We start from the raw sequence: 15,355 nt of genomic DNA, 5'->3' as shown, positions 1-15,355 counted from the left end.
GCCCCGGTTCGTATTTCATGGTGCTAAAACCAAGATAGAAAGCACAGTAAATAGCACAGGCCCCAGTATCTTTGCTGGGAAGACAGAATCTTTTGGGAAGCCAAATTTACCTGATATTAACAAATTGATTTTATGATAACACAAGTTGCTTAATCACAATTATATTTATGTAAGTGTAACAGAATTTAAAGAAAAATGTTTACTTATTAAAAATCTCTATAGAAGGGCCAGTGCTGTGGCATAGTGGGTAAAATTGCAGCCTGTGATGCTGGCATCCCATGTGAGTGTTGGTTCATGTCCTGGCTGCTCCACTTCTGATCCAGCTCCCTGCAAATGCACCCGAGAATTAGCACTTCGTCACTGTAACAGGGTACCCGAGAATTAGCACTTCGTCACTGTAACAGGGTACCTGAGAGTTAGCACTTTGTCACTGTAACAGGGTACCTGAGATACATTTCGTTACCATAACAGGGTACCTGAGATAGCATTTCGTTGCTATAACAGAGTACCCGAGATAGCATTTCGTTACTATAACAGGGTACCTGAGATAGCATTTCGTTGCTATAACAGAGTACCTGAGATAGCATTTCGTTACTGTAACAGGGTACCTGAGATAGCATTTCATTACTATAACAGAGTACCTGAGATAGCATTTTATTACTATAACAGAGTACCTGTGGCGGCCCAACTTTACAAAGAGAAGAAGCTTGTTCTGGCTCCTGCGTCTGGAGATGCAAAGACCGGGCCTCACCTGGGCCTTCTTTCTGCAGTTGGAAAGCGCTGCAGGACGAGTGACAGGTCGCACAGTGGTCTCAATGTCTGTGTCTCTGTGAAACCAGGCGCCAGCTCTCCCACGTGGCTGGCACTTGGGCCCCCACTGCTGCCTCCTGGGTCAGGAGCTGGAGGCAGGACTCAGGTGCAGCAGGCACTCTGATGTGGACTTGGGCGTCTTGACCACCGGCAGAACACCGGCTCCCTCACTCACTCTCGGAATTCACTGCCAGGGGTCTTGTTTGCAGGAAAAGAAAGCCTTTGATAAAACCTCACTTGTTTTTATTTTTCATTTATTTCTCAGTCATACAGAAAGGAACTATAAGAGGTAGATTTGTTGGCTGGTGCTGTGGCGTTGCAGGAAGAGTCACAGCCTGTAACACTGGCATCCCATACGGCAACTGTTTGTGTCCCGGCTGCTCCACTTCATCCAGCTCTTTGTTGATGGCCTGGGGAAAGGAGCAGAGGGTGGCCCAAGTGTTTGGGTCCCTGCCACCCAAGTGGGAGACCCAGGTGAAGCTCCTGGATCCTGGCTTCGGTCTTGCCTAGTGTTGGCTATTGGGGCCATCTGGGGGACTGAACCAGTAGATGGAAGATCTTGCTCTCTATAACTCAGACTTGCAAAATAAGTACATCTTTTTTTTTTTTTTTTTTTAAAGTAGATTTGTCATTAAGAAATTTGTCGTGATAAGTTTTTTTGGGTTTAGCAGAAGATTGCCACCCAGATCTCAGCAGGTGGTCCTAGTTAGAGCGCGATATGTGTGTGTCATTTCTCATGAACCAATACTTTTTATAGAAGCAGGTGTCCAAAGATTACCAAACTGAATAGTATATTTGAAAGTAAGTTGTAGGTCTTTTTTTTTATGGGTTAATTAGTACTTCATAATTTATTTCAATGAAGTAAAACCAATGACAGTATAATATCTAAATATTTCCTGTATGGTTACAAAATAATAATTAGTTCATTTAGACTTTAAGCCATTCAAGTTGTAGGCTTTTAATACTAGTACTCAGCTCCTGAAAGTAATCACTTACTTTTTATTGGACACTTTCTAGCAGATTCCTATTCAAGATACAATATTATATTTTAAAATACCTGCATTCCTGACCCAATGCTTTATTTTTTAAAAAGATTTATTTATTTATTTGAAAGTCAGAATTACACAGAGAGAGAAGGAGAGGCAGAGAGGGGGAGAGAGAGAGAGGTCTTCCATCGGCTGGTTAACTCCCCAAATAGCTGCAATGGCTGGAGCTGTGCCGATCCAGAGCCAGGAGCTTCTTCCGGGTCTTCCTTGTGGACACAGGGGCCTAAGGACTTGGGCCATCTTCTGCTTTCCCAGGCCATAGCAGAGAGCTGGATCGAAAGTGGAGCAGCTGGGGCTTGAACTGCTACCCGTATGGGATGCCAGCACTGCAGGTGGCAGCTTTACCTGCTACGCCACAGTACCGGCCCTGACCCCATGTGTTCAATACATATGGTGGTTATACTGGGAAAACGACAGACTTGTTGATGGGGACCCAGCGTGTTGTCCACACTGTCCTCTGGTAATGATGAGAGAATTGTGTGTTTTGTGCCCTTGCAGCCCTGAGCGTGGCAACAAGCCCTGGGGTCTGGGATGTGCCTTAGAATGGGGTGGTGTCCACGAGTGCGAGCAAGTCTGACTCTTATATAAAGCACGGTGCGTGTGTACGAATACACGGCATTAAATTTCATGACACAGGAAGTGAGTGGAGAAAAATGTCTGAGACTTCTGAGGGGATGATATTTAGGATTAACTAGTCCCTCCCATCCCTGAAATGTACTTGATGTGATTCCTGTGCCCCCACCCCCATACGGCCCTCAGGTCGTCAGACACTGAGTGTGGGTCTAAAGATGGACATTTTCCTTAACCTGGTTAGGGCCACTTCAAAAAGAAGTCCTGCAGCACATCGGAGTGATGTTGAAGCAGTAAGCAGACCATTTCTGTTTTCCCACCACCCACTTGGATGTGCCCTTGGGGACACCTGTGGGGTGGGCTTGGCCAACCCAGCAAGCACTGTCGGTGCTGCTTTTAGATGGCTTTCAAATTCCCAGCTGTTCATCCTCAAGAGAACGCGGGTGGGGCTTGTCTCACTTCTAGCTGAATGGGTAGGTAGCGACTGTGGACAGCCTGCAGCAGTTTCTCTGTGGCTGTTTGGTCCCCCTGGGGGCAAGTGCTTCACGTGCTGGGACAGAGTGTGCAGGAGGGCACCGTCCTGACCTGTGGGCTGTGGCGTGCACAGCTGTGGAGGAGGTGGCCTCAGAGGCCCGGAACAGGAAGGTCTTCCCTCTCACTGGGGCTCCCTCGCGCTGTGTGTTCTTCCCCATTGCCCCTTCTGTTCTCAGTCTGTGGTGCCAGAGGCAGTGGCGAGCTGTGCAGCTGTGTTGAGGTGCTCCTCGGGGAAGCCCTTCCTAGAGCTGCCCTGTCCCGACTGAGCCGACAGGAGCAGTACTGCTGCCTGCCGGGCTCCGGTGCCCAGTTTGTGCAGTGCTGGGCGCACGGCCTGCTTGCTCTTTAGAGGAGGCTGCTGGTGTCCTCACTTAGCCCCGAGGTTGAGCGACTGTCGCGGGATCCCAAACCTGTCCGCTCTGGATTCTGGTTAAGCTCGCTGTTTCCCTGACTCCACTGCTAACTGGCACAGCCTTCAGGGTCCCTCGCTGTTCCCTCAGTGGAACCGACGTCTCCCACCCCTTCATTTATTTTAGCTTTCTTTTGTAATTGAACTGAACTGTGTAGTGGCAGTTTAGAAGGTGGCGTTACTGTTTAGGTTGTCTCTTTTCCTCCCTTTTTTCGTCCTTTGGGATAGCTTTCTCCAGAAGTTCAGGAATGTCACAACATCCCTTCAGTAAACAAGAAGCAAATGAAGATTTTTATTTTCCTTTTCTGTTACCAGGAAATTGAGAGGAATGAAAACCACCATGGAACTAGTTTCAGGTGTTGGTATTCTTCGGGTTGTAGCTTCTGTTCCAGGCAGAGTTAAATTGTGGCACTGCATGAGAATGGACGTGATTCCTTGTGCGTGTGTCTCTGCGGTGTCACTGGCAGTGTCGGTGCCCTGCGTTCTGCACGTGCCAGAGCCACCTGGGACTGAGGGTCCTTGCAAACAGCCATGTCTCCAGTGCTGCTTTATAGAAGTAGGAGGAGTAAGGCGTCTGTGTCGTGTACCCTGTGGGCTAGGAAAACACAGGGCATCGCCCACCTCCACCCCTGTGCTTTGAGAGTCACGGGGGAGGAAGCCTGGTCGTGGAGCCGCGCTGTGGGAGAGCCTTGCCAGTCTTGGCTGGCGGGTGCTCCGGCAGGTGGGGAGGTGCTGTGTTCCTCGTCAGTGACTCCTCGGTCTGCTGTGTGTCTCGGGAAGACCGACCCCAGAATCCTTGGTTCTCTTCTCGAAAGAAGCTTGTAGTCATTTATGGTGCATTGGACTTCTGTTGACTGACTTTCTCTTTCAGAGGTGAGCGTTCGGGTTTGAATGGAAGTGTTGGCTGAGTTGCGTAGCTTCTCTGGATACTTGTGTTTGGCTTTCTTTAATGCAGTTTCACTTCAGTTATTCGCTAGAGGACTTGGCGGTGGGTCACCCGTCGCCTGCTGACAGACTCTCTGCCCAGGAGCAGAAAGAGGTGACAGCTGTGTTGCTGGCCCTGAGCTCTTCTCTCTCGCTGCCCCACACCGTTCTGTTCACGTCAGCAGTCATGTTTGCAGTCTAGGTAGATTTTGTGCAGATCCTTTAATTCTGCACTTTGTGATTTGAATAAAGCCGTGTTGCTTCCCTGGGGCTGCGTGTGCAGCAGGGCGTGAGCTTTGCTCCGCGCATTGTGGCCCTTGTGCAGCAGGGTCTGGGTTTCTGTTCTCTGCACGGGCTGGGAAGGAGACTGGAAAGCAGGATTTTAGGTTTGTGTAATCTCTCTTCAAAAGTATAGCAAAGCTGAATTTTGAAGGCAGAATTCAGTTTGGATCTAAAATTATTTACATTATCTTCATTGAATTGTGAAATTTATGATTTTAGTCTTTATTGACATTTACTCAGTTTGCCTTTAAAGGCCTGTCAGGAATTCTGAACAGATGGCACAGTGCTGTAGCTGCTGGTCAGGTTCGTGGTACCACGACCTTTTCTTTAAAGTAAAAGCAGCCTGTCCGATTGGAGTACAGACCACCACATCTGTCTGTCTGCTTTATTTGAAAGTGAAGTGAGGCTGTGTGTATTGTTTTGGGTGATAGTGTTCAAGAATTCAGGGAGGGCCCTTCTAAATGATAGCCTCTCTCTCGCTCATAAGGACAGAGGACTGTCTAGACTGAAAGTGCTGTAACAGAGTTTCTTCTTCCTGAAGCAACCATCGTGAATGTCCATAATTTTGGGGCACGAGGCTTGAGTTCAAATTCTGATTCTGCTACTTAAGAGCTTTGTTCTTGAACAAGTTCTTATGCATTTTGTACCTCAGTTTTTCATCTGGCAGTGGAGACCACAGTACTTGCAGCTGCCTAGGGTCCTTCTGAGACGTCAGTGGGTTGTGCTTGGAAAGGCCTGGTGACGAATCATGTGTGGCACAGTGGATGTTAAATAGGGAGGGCGGGGAAGGGAGGCACAGACAAGGTGCGGCTGATTTCTGAGGGCGGCTGCCTCCTCCAAGAACCTTCCTCGCATTTCCTGCAGAGCCCTCCTGCTGGATGAGCCTGCAGTTGTCTGCCGGCACTGGGTGCCCTAAGGACCACAACCTCTGGAGGGTGGGCACTGTGGTGCCTGAGTCTGCGCCTCTGGCGGGCACTGGGCGTGGTGAGCTCCCAGCTGTCGCGACAGAGCCTGAGTGTCTGGGAACCCTGGGAAAGAAGCTCTCTTTTGCCCGAGAAGCTGTCCCACTGCTGCCTGCGCCAGACTCCGTTTCTGATGTCCGGCACATAATCAGGCTGCTGCCCTGCAAAGAAAGCTCCCTGTTTTCTAATTTCATTTCATGTGTTAATTTTTTTTTTTTTTTAGTTTTGATTGTAATTGCTTTAGTGTTGTATTTATTTTCTTATTAATTGATTTATTTTTTGAGTGACAGAGACAGAGTGAGTGAGTGCAAGCACTCCCGTTTGCTGGTTCACTCCCCAAATGCACACAACAGTCCTGGCTGGGACAGGCTGAAGCTGGGAGCCAGGAACTCAGTCTTACTCTGCCATGCGCACTTGAGCCATCATTGCTGCCTCCCGGGATGAGCTCTGGCAGGAAGCAAGTCAGGAGCTGGGGCTGGGTATCCCAGCCGCGTGCTCTGATAGGAGACCGGAGCATCTGAACTGATGTCCTAGCTCTGGGGCTGAAGGCCTGCCCTGTGGTGTAAGACGTTCGGTGTTTCAGCCCTACGCATGTGTTGAGTTGCAGTGTGTGCATGTGGGCCCTCCCGGCACCCACCCAGTGGAGGAGACACTGCCGACAGTCTCGTAGAAACTTCTGAGTCGGGGTGCAGGGGGCTGTCGTGGAGCCAGGAGTTGTGTGCAGATGCTGGGTGGGTCCTGAGCCTGTGACCTGCACTTGGCAGTCACTTTCCCTGTCCCTCCAAGTGCTGGGCTCCATGAGGCTCTGACTTAGCTGTGACCCTTCCTCCTCTGTTCAGAGGCAGTGTGTTCCAAGATCCTTGCTTCGTGTTACATTGGGCTGTGTGTCCTTGGGCACTGACCTTGACTCTGTGTGATGGGTTCTGCCTCTTAGTAACTATAGCCTCAGGCACACCTTGAAGTTTCGGTTTTCTCGCCTGTAAAATGAGGACAGTTCATGCCTCATAAAGTTATGTGGAGAGAAGGACATGTCCTGCGCCTGGCCTATGATAAGCCATTGGTTAGTGAATACTTGTGACCACCCTAGAACTACACAACGGTGAGAGGTTTCTTTTGTCACAAGGCTGAAGGGCTTAAGGAGGCTCCTGGGGGAAAAGTATGTTCAAAATTCAACTTCCTTATTTGTCTGATTGGTCATGTGGCGGCAACATGGTTTTCCCTTCCAAAGACAGCAGAAAGCAGACTTTGTTCTGTGTGATTCTGAATCTGCTTTGGCCTGGGTCCTGGACTCCTAGACCCCAGCCCTCTCCACGTTCTCCTGGCTGCAGTATTGATTCAGGACGGCCGGAGGCGCAGAAGTGCCTGTGGCGAATTAGGCAAGGCAGGAGCAGACATAACTCAAGCATTAAAGCATTAACTCAATTTTCCCCTTTTTTCTCATCAGAAAGACATTTTTGAAAGAAGAGAGATGGTGGTAGGAGCAGGGTTCTAGCTAGTTGAGATCAGCATTTGAAAGTTGAAGAAAAACAGTGTTATGTTTTGTTAAGTACATTCTGTGAGGCTAGAAGCCTGGAAGAAGTCCTTAGTTTGCAGAAGGGCATGCCCACAGAGGTGTGGTCCAGGCCAAGCCTTTGGAGCTCGCAGCCTGAGAGGTGTCTGCAGGGCCATGCAGCGGGCACCAGCCCGTCCCTGGCTGTTTGCTTTTCCTGAACGGGGCTTCCAGCCTCAGCTTATGTTGCACAGGGTGACCAGGGACTTCGTTTAAGGGTTTACATTTATATTAATGGTTGAGATGGGGAAGAATGTGTATCAGAGAACAAAAATTATGGTTATTTGTTGTTTAGGCCAGAGATTGCTAATCATAGTGAAACAGGAGCGAGTGGTTGTGTTGTTCAGAGTGTCTTCTGTGCTGTGGGGACGAGGCAAGGAACCAGGCCCTCGACGCTGCTCTCTGTAAGCTGGGTGAGCGGCGGCTCAGTGTGGGTTCAGTTGCCCTGTGCCTGAACCATCTAGGACCTTGGATGTCTCAGTCTTCAGTTTGCTCAATTGAGCAGAAGTGGTTGACATTCATAGCCTGTTCTGGGCCGTGGGTACCACGTTACAAGCATGGAGCAAGCGGAGGTACAAAGTTGTTTGCTCTTTGTTAAGGGAACTCATTCACGTTTGCAAATGAAAATGCTGTTGGTGCTCAGAGTTGGGATGGGTTTCTTTTGGGAGGAGAAATTTATGTCTAGTGGAAAAGGAGCTAACAGAACTCTGCCCTGTTCTGCCATCACTGGGGATGCTAACACTGTTTGCTTTGTTTTCTCGAGGCCACGACTGCTGTGAGACGGTGAAGGTGCTGCTCTGCGCCTCCAGAGGGGGCCTCCCCGTGTCTGTGGTGGCCGAGGAAGACTTCCGCTTCGTCCAGGATGAGGCCTATGATGCAGCCCAGTTCCTGGCAACCAGCGCTGGGAACCAGCAGGCCCTGAACTTCACCCGCTTCCTGGACCGGTCAGGGCCGCCGTCTGGGGACGTGGACTCCCTTGATGAGAAGGTTGCGCTGGCGTTCAGACACCTGAAGCTGCCAGCCGAGTGGAACGTGCTGGGCACAGATGAAGCTTTGCATGGTGAGAGGTTCTGTGACTCATAGCAGACCTGGTGTTAGGGCTGCTTCTGTGTTCTTCTTTATAGTCTTCGTAGTCAGATCTTCCGTGGCGGCTGAGTGCTCCTTACCTGTACTGCAGCAAAGTGGCCCATTCTCGCAGTGAGATGGTGAGAGGCAGAACACCCAGGAAGAGCGTGGAGTGTCCGCTTCCAGAGCCTGGCTTGCAGGCATGATCTTTGAAGCATAGCAAGTGGCCCAGGAATTAGAAAAGTAACTCTGGGGTTCAGATTTTAAAGACAAGGTTTTCATTATTTTGTCTTGAAGTTCCCAATAGATTGCCTGGGTTTGGAGGAAGAAAAAGATTGGAATATGATGGGAGGATGGGCTCCAAGGAACTGTCCACTTTTTTTTTTTTTTTTTTTAATTTGCCAGGTAGAGTTATAGACAGTGAGAGAGAGGGAGACAGAGAGAAAGGTCTTCCTTCCGTTGGTTCACTCCCCAAATGGCTGCTATGGCCGGCGCTGCACGGATCCGAAGCCAGGAGCCAGGTGCTTCCTCCTGGTCTCCCATGCGGGTACAGGGCTCAAGCACTTGGGCCATCCTCCACTGCCCTCCCGGGCCACAGCAGAGAACTGGACTGGAAGAGGAGCAACCAGGACTAGAACCCAGCACCTATATGGGATGCCGACACCACAGGCAGAGGATTAACCAAGTGAGCCACGGCACCAGCCCCGAACTGTGGTCCACTTTAGCAAGCTGGTTTCACTGCTACTGGTTTTGTCTTCTGGCTCTCCATACGAAAGTTCATTGCAGAAAGGACTCTACCAATTTAAAGTAGATCCCAGTACAAAATAAGAGTGGGAATAAGAGAGGGAGGAGGAAGTTAGTAACTGTGAAGCTGTATAGTTCTGCACACATTCCTACGGACTTAGTTCTAACGGTGCAGTTTAAAAAACTAGCCATGGGACCCTAAATCCTATTAAGCTGGGTTGTAAAAATGCCATCTAAAACATTAAAGTGATCATATTAAGTGTTAAAGTAATCATAAAATAGGATTATATATTAAAGGGTTCATATAAATAAGATCAAGTGTCTGGTCATACTAATAGATAGAATTATAAAGGAGAGATTGTTCCAGTACAGGAAGCAGTTCACACAGCAGATGCGTAGAATGACAATCATTCTAAATAGCACTCTGACGTCAGAGTCAACCCTTAAGGCATTCTAGTCTGGTTGAAAACCCATCAGAGCATTTTAGGCATGGAAAGTCAAGACACTGTGGCAAAAAAAATGTCCTACATAAAGGATCTCTGTGAGTGAGACCCCAGTGGAAAGAAGGGACCATCAAAGAAGGAGGTACTTTTCTCTGAAAGGAGGAGAGAACTTCCACTTTGCTTGCAGCTTCGTCTAAATACTGATGGAGATTGTGGACTCAAAAGTCTTCCACGGCCTTGGCAACTCATGTCAACAGCCTCTGGTGATCACTGACATCATGTGTTGTAAGCGTATTAATTGTTTTTTTTTTTTTTTTTTTTTTTTTTTTTTTTTTTTTTTTTTTTTTTTTTTTTTTGGGACAGGCAGAGTGGATAGTGAGAGAGACAGAGAGAAAGGTCTTCCTTTTGCCGTTGGTTCACCCTCCAATGGCCGCCGCGGCCAGTGCGCACCGTGCTAATCCGATGGCAGGAGCCAGGTACTTCTCCTGGTCTCCCATGGGGTGCAGGGCCCAAGCACTTGGGCCATCCTCCACTGCCTTCCCGGGCCACAGCAGAGAGCTGGCCTGGAAGAGGGGCAACCGGGACAGAATCCGGCGCCCCGACCGGGACTAGAACCCGGTGTGCCCGCGCCACTAGGTGGAGGATTAGCCTATTGAGCTGCGGCGCCGGCGTATTAATTGTTAAAATAACAACAGGAGTCACTGTGCATTTACTTCCCATGCAGGACCTCTATTCCCATTGAGTTGTATTATGAGAATTAACTGTAAAACTTGTTCTCAGGTGTGGGTTGTGTGTGTGTGTGTGTGTGTTTTTTTTTTGGTGTGTGTGTGTGTGTGTGTGTGTGTGTGCAAATTGCTGAAATCTTTACTTGGTATAGAGTTGGTCTTCTGTTTATAAAATTCTTTGAAAATGAATCTTAATGGAGAATAGGGCTGGGAATGGGAGAGGAGGGAGGAGGTGGGATGAAAGAATCTCTGTGTTCCTAAAGTTGCACTAGTGGAATTTGTTCTCATTGAATGAAGGTTTCTTTGGGGGAGGGGGAAGGACTCCACTTTATACATAAATGTTTTCCACGTAATTATTTTTTGTAACGGAGGACATCTGGATGTCATGATTTTATTTTATTATATTGCTGTATAAAGTTATATAATGAAGTAAAATCTCTACTGTGACTCAATAAAGAACATCCTGTTTCCCTTCTGAGTTCTGATGCAGTTGAAAGATTTAGGAGTCAGATTGCAATCAAAATGTTTACTTTTCTTCTTCTTCTTTTTTTTAATCCCAGTGACAGAGAAGAAGAAAGACAGAAAGAGATTTTCTGTTTGCTTGTTCACTCTCCAGAAGCCTGCAGCAGCCAGGGCTAGGTCAGGCTGAAGCCAGGAGACAGGCGCTCCATCCAAGTCTGCCTGGTGGATGGCAGGAGCCTGGCACTTGGGCCATCATCTGTTGCCTTCCAGGCGTGTTAGGCAGAAGGCTGGATCTGAAGTATGGAGAGCTGGGACATGAACCAGGCACTCTGAGGTGGGCTGCTGCACCTGCTGCACCACCACACCTGCCCCCCAAATGTTTACTTCTTGGGTGGACGTTTGGCCTTTTGGTAAGAAGGTGCATCCCATGTTGATGGTGTGCCTGGATCAGAGTCCTGTTACTGCTCTTCATTCCAGCTTCCTGCTGCTACGGACCCTGGGAGACAGCAGGCGATGGCACATGTGGTTAGGTCCCTGCCATCCACAAGAGGGTCCTGGATTGAGTTTCCGGTTCCTGGCTGTTATAGGCATTTGGGGAGTGACTTAGTGGATGGGAGGTACCTATTTGTGTCTGTCTCTCAAATTTTTAAAATGTTTGCTTGTTTTTATAAGAGATTTGAAAGCCTAAGTGACAGAGTGGGAGAGACAGAGAAAGAGATCTTCCATCTGCTGGTTCACTCCCCAAATGATTGCAGTGTTTGGGGCTGGGCCAAGCCAAAACCAGGAGCCAGAAACTCCATCCTGCACGAGTAGTAGGGCCCCAGGTGGCTGGGCCGTCTCTGCTGCTTCCCAGACATGTTGGCAGGGAGCTGCATGGGAGCAGCACAGTTTCCCTGAAGAGCGCCTTCTTGCCGTCGGGCAGTGACGGGTGGTGGCCCGGTCTTTGCCCGGTGCTTGCCCGTCACAGGTGCTGCAGGTTTCTGGAGGGAGGAGCTAGGAAGTTGTCGCTCCCCGTCTTCGTGGAGGAACGACACAGGACCCTGCGCTGTTCTTTCGTCTGCTCGGCCCTCCCCGGGTTTGCTGCTGGTTCTTCCCGGGTTGGCTACCGACCCTTCTACCTCCGTGGAAGGGCGGTTCCCCCTGCCACTTTCCCCACTTCCGCGGGGGAGCGGCACACCGCCGGCCGGCTCTCTCGGGGGCTGCACAGGTGTTCCTTCAGATAGATGTTCCCTGGTGCATGTTGTCTCTCTCCTCCTTTATAGTCCTCCTCCACCAATCCCAACTCTGCTACCCACACGCCGAGTACGCTGCTCTCCTCCAGTCAGGAGCAGCTCCTGCAGCTTGTCAAGTTGGTGAGAGGCAGCTGGGTAGAAGCTGTTTCTCCCTTCTCAGTGCCATATTGTGGGAGAGCAGATGCATAGAATAAGTCTTAATTCCAGTAACTTAGTCTAGTCCGAGTTGCTCCCAGTTGCTCCCCACAGGAAGTGAGCGTGGTGCTTGCAGCAACGACAGCTAAGTAGGGCACCTGCTCTCAAGAACTGGGGTGTTCACAGGTGCCCAGCCTGATGCTTGCACAGAGGGGTCTGGTAAGATTTATGGACAATGCTCCTGCTCTTTGTTTACATTAGGTGCTTTTAAACACTGTTTCAGGTCAGTGACTCCTTTGAAAATTGCTCTACCTTCTCAGGAGAAAAATGCATACAGGTGACCGTCCGCAAGCATGTTCTTGGTCAGCCCTACCTCAGACTTGGACCTGCAGTTGTGCCCTTGGTTCAGATCTGATGCCGTAAAATGGGGAAGGCGTGAGCGGAACGCCTCCCTGTCACTCAGCCTCTTCCTTGTGAAATGACATCATCGTCTTGTGATAGTGTGGCTGGTTTGCACGCTCTGGTTCTGAACATACCTATGACCAGTGTCCAGTAGGCTCTCGGGTGCAAAGCCAGAGAAGGCGTGGCAGCTCAGGGCAGAGTGAGAGCGTTGTCTGTGCTTGTCCTTCCTGGTGTGCTCTAACCCTGGATAGGAAAGCTTCCGTTCTGGGCCTGTCGCCGCATCGTGTCTTCAGCGTAGCCTAGGAAGTGTCCTCCTGTGGGTGGAGGGAGAGGTGGACGGGCACGGCCTCCTGCTCTGGGCTCCCCAAGTTTCACCCTGGCTGCCAAGGGTGGGAAATGCTGAAGCAGACTCTTTCCCCAGAAGACCCTGGTGCAGTAGTGGTTAGCGTAACTCGCAGGCGACTTGCTCCACAGAAAACAAGGAGGAGCTTCTTGGGGGAAAGTGGTGGAGAGAGGGCCGCAGGTTGGAGAGCCCCGCCAGCCGGTCTCTTGTCCACACATCTGACGCTGCTGTGTGGCCGCGGCTGTCTGGAGAGCAGTGCCCACCTCCCTCGTAGAGTGCTCGGGGAAGGGTTCCTTAGCTACCATTATGTACTGCTTTCAGCTGTCATCACTACCAAAAATAAAAGAATAGACTATAAGAAGACTGCTAGTGGCCGGCGCCGTGGCTCACTAGGCTAATCCTCCACCTAGTGGCGCGGGCACACCGGGTTCTAGTCCCGGTCGGGGCGCCGGATTCTGTCCCGGTTGCCCCTCTTCCAGGCCAGCTCTCTGCTGTGGCCAGGGAGTGCAGTGGAGGATGGCCCAAGTGCTTGGGTCCTGCACCCCATGGGAGACCAGGAGAAGTACTTGGCTCCTGCCATCGGATCAGTGCGGTGCGCCGGCCGCAGCGGCCATTGGAGGGTGAACCAACGGCAAAAGGAAGACCTTTCTCTCTGTCTCTCTCTCTCTCACTGTCCACTCTGCCTGTCAAAAAAAAAAAAAAAAAAAAAAGACTGCTAGTGTTTTTTTTTTTCTGGGCCGTGGATTAATATCCATCTTGTGCAGGACGGGCAGGGACATTAGTGGCAGGGTATTGGTTCCTGGAGGCTCCATTGTTTCTCAAAACTTGGCCCTGTTGTGAGGAGAAGTCTCACTTTTCCAGGGGCCTGCTGAGTGTCTTCCTTCCCTGTGCAGGGTCGTGTCGGGAGATGAGTCCCACTAGGACTCACACAGAGTTTTGGGGGTTGTGGTGTGCGGGGCGTGCGTGGATTGACAGGTAGGAAAGTCCAGGCCATCCTTTGCGGTTGTGTGGCTCCCAGAATTCGAGTGGTTTGTTGTCTGAGGCGGCTGACGGTTTGGAAGGCAGAGCCTTGTGGGAGGCGCACAACGCTGCCTGCCTGCTGATCTTTCTGCCCATCTCTGAGAGTGTGTGCGGGTGAAGTGAGCCTATGTGGAGGTCTTCCCCAGGGTGGTTACGGGGCAGCAGCGTGGTGGGGTCCTGTGGTGTAGCATCACAGCCTGAAGGAGAGGGAGAGCATCATGGGCATTCAGATGGACCACTCTCTGCTCGTGATTTTCCTTAAGAAACCAAAGAGAAACTGAGATGAGATTTTCCATTTGTCTTTTAAATGATTGAAGAAATCAGATCTGTTATGAAAGTAGCGAGGAAGCAGCAAGGAGAAGATGGGTTTAATGGGTGCGTCCGTCAGGGAGCAGCTAGAGGAACAGGGCAGTAGGAAACTGTCAGACTGACTGCGTGGATTGTGGGGCTGGGCTGAGCAAGCGCCAGGTCCACAGTGCAGGAGGGAAGGTCTCGGGCAGCGCTGTTGTCTGCACACAGTTGGGAGGAGGCCCTCTGGCAGAGGCAGGCTGTCCATGGCGGACTCCTTGCTTCCAGACTTCAGTCCGCCCAGGATAGCCGCCCTTCTTCATGAGCTGCTCAGGGACTCCACTTACAGCTGCAAAACAGCTGTCACGGTGCGGGCACATCGTGGCAGGAGAGGGGTTGTCCGTCCGGAGGAGCCTCACCTGCTGGCTTCGGAGCAGGTGCCTGGCCTTCTTGTTGGGCTCCGCCCCTCTTGAGCTCCTGCTGCCGAGCTGACTCAGCAAGTACGAGACGAAAGGGCAGGGGACTGCCGAGAAAGTGCCTACAGAGGCGTGCCAGCGAGTCTGGGATCAGCCGGGATCAGCCAGCCCCCGAAGAGCCCCACTTCTGGGTCAGCCAGTGCAGCACTAGCGCTTTTGGTTTTGGTAAGGCTGTGCTAATGCTTGTGAGTGATGCAGGCAGCAGTAGATGGTGATATCGGATCTCTGTGGGGCTTCTGTCCTTGCCCACCTTCTCAGAGGTGGTGACCATCAAAGTTTGTACCAGTATATGTAATTGTGTCTTCTGGGGCATTCTGTTTTTTTCCAGCCGTGTGCCTCTATTTGAACATCCTGAACATTGGGGTATGTGTGTGTGTGTGTGTGTGTGTGAGAGAGAGAGAGAGAGAGAGATTGATTGATTGATTCTATAGGGAAAATATAAATAAGAAACAGATTTTTCTACGAAGAAAATTTACTTTGGAAATGGGGAGAATGGATTAATATACAAGTGACATTGGACAGTGCAGATCCGTGTAAAATCCCAGCTTCAATAATGCTTTCAGTCCCGTTGTGGTAGTCACACTTAGGGGCACCTGAGGGTTGCCGAGTGAGGAAAAACTGCAGCCTGAGAAACTTCACGTGCTCAGTGGAGGCATCAAGGCCTGAACGTGAGAGGAGAGGCAGGCAAGACTCCAGGGCAGTCACAAGTCCCAGGATGATGCAGGCACAGCCTTGGGGCTAGCTGGGTGTCAGTGGTTGTCTACACTGGCATTAGCTCCTGTTGTCACAGATTGGGCACAAGCGGATGGTTGACAGAGATTGTTGCTAGTCAACCTAGAAAGTAATTTTGAAGACGGGAGGACAGGGTAGAGAGCAGGGAGGGGAACCCAGCATTTAGTGAGTACCCATTCCCGCCAGGCACTGCGCTAGCATT

At 50.4% G+C, this 15,355-nt stretch overlaps 1 protein-coding gene across 23 annotated transcripts in view; it reads left to right on the top strand.

The window, feature by feature from the left end:
- AKAP13 (A-kinase anchoring protein 13) overlaps positions 1-15,355 on the top strand; it is a 311,707-nt gene that overhangs the window by 106,980 nt on the left and 189,372 nt on the right. For all 23 annotated transcript variants that reach the window (XR_016218636.1, XR_016218637.1, XM_089311068.1 and 20 more), the window contains one exon: positions 7,850-8,146. Coding sequence is in view for 20 of the 23 variants with exons in the window: in XM_089311068.1 (XP_089167194.1) it covers positions 7,850-8,146 (297 nt within the window). In the remaining 3 variants the exon portion in view is untranslated. The remainder of the gene's footprint in view (positions 1-7,849; positions 8,147-15,355) is intronic.

This window comes from Oryctolagus cuniculus, chromosome 12 (assembly GCF_051225735.1).
Source record: "Oryctolagus cuniculus isolate XC-2025 breed Fujian yellow rabbit chromosome 12, ASM5122573v1, whole genome shotgun sequence".
Taxonomy (NCBI): Eukaryota; Metazoa; Chordata; class Mammalia; order Lagomorpha; family Leporidae; genus Oryctolagus; species Oryctolagus cuniculus.
This window is presented reverse-complemented; position numbering and strand designations above follow the sequence as displayed.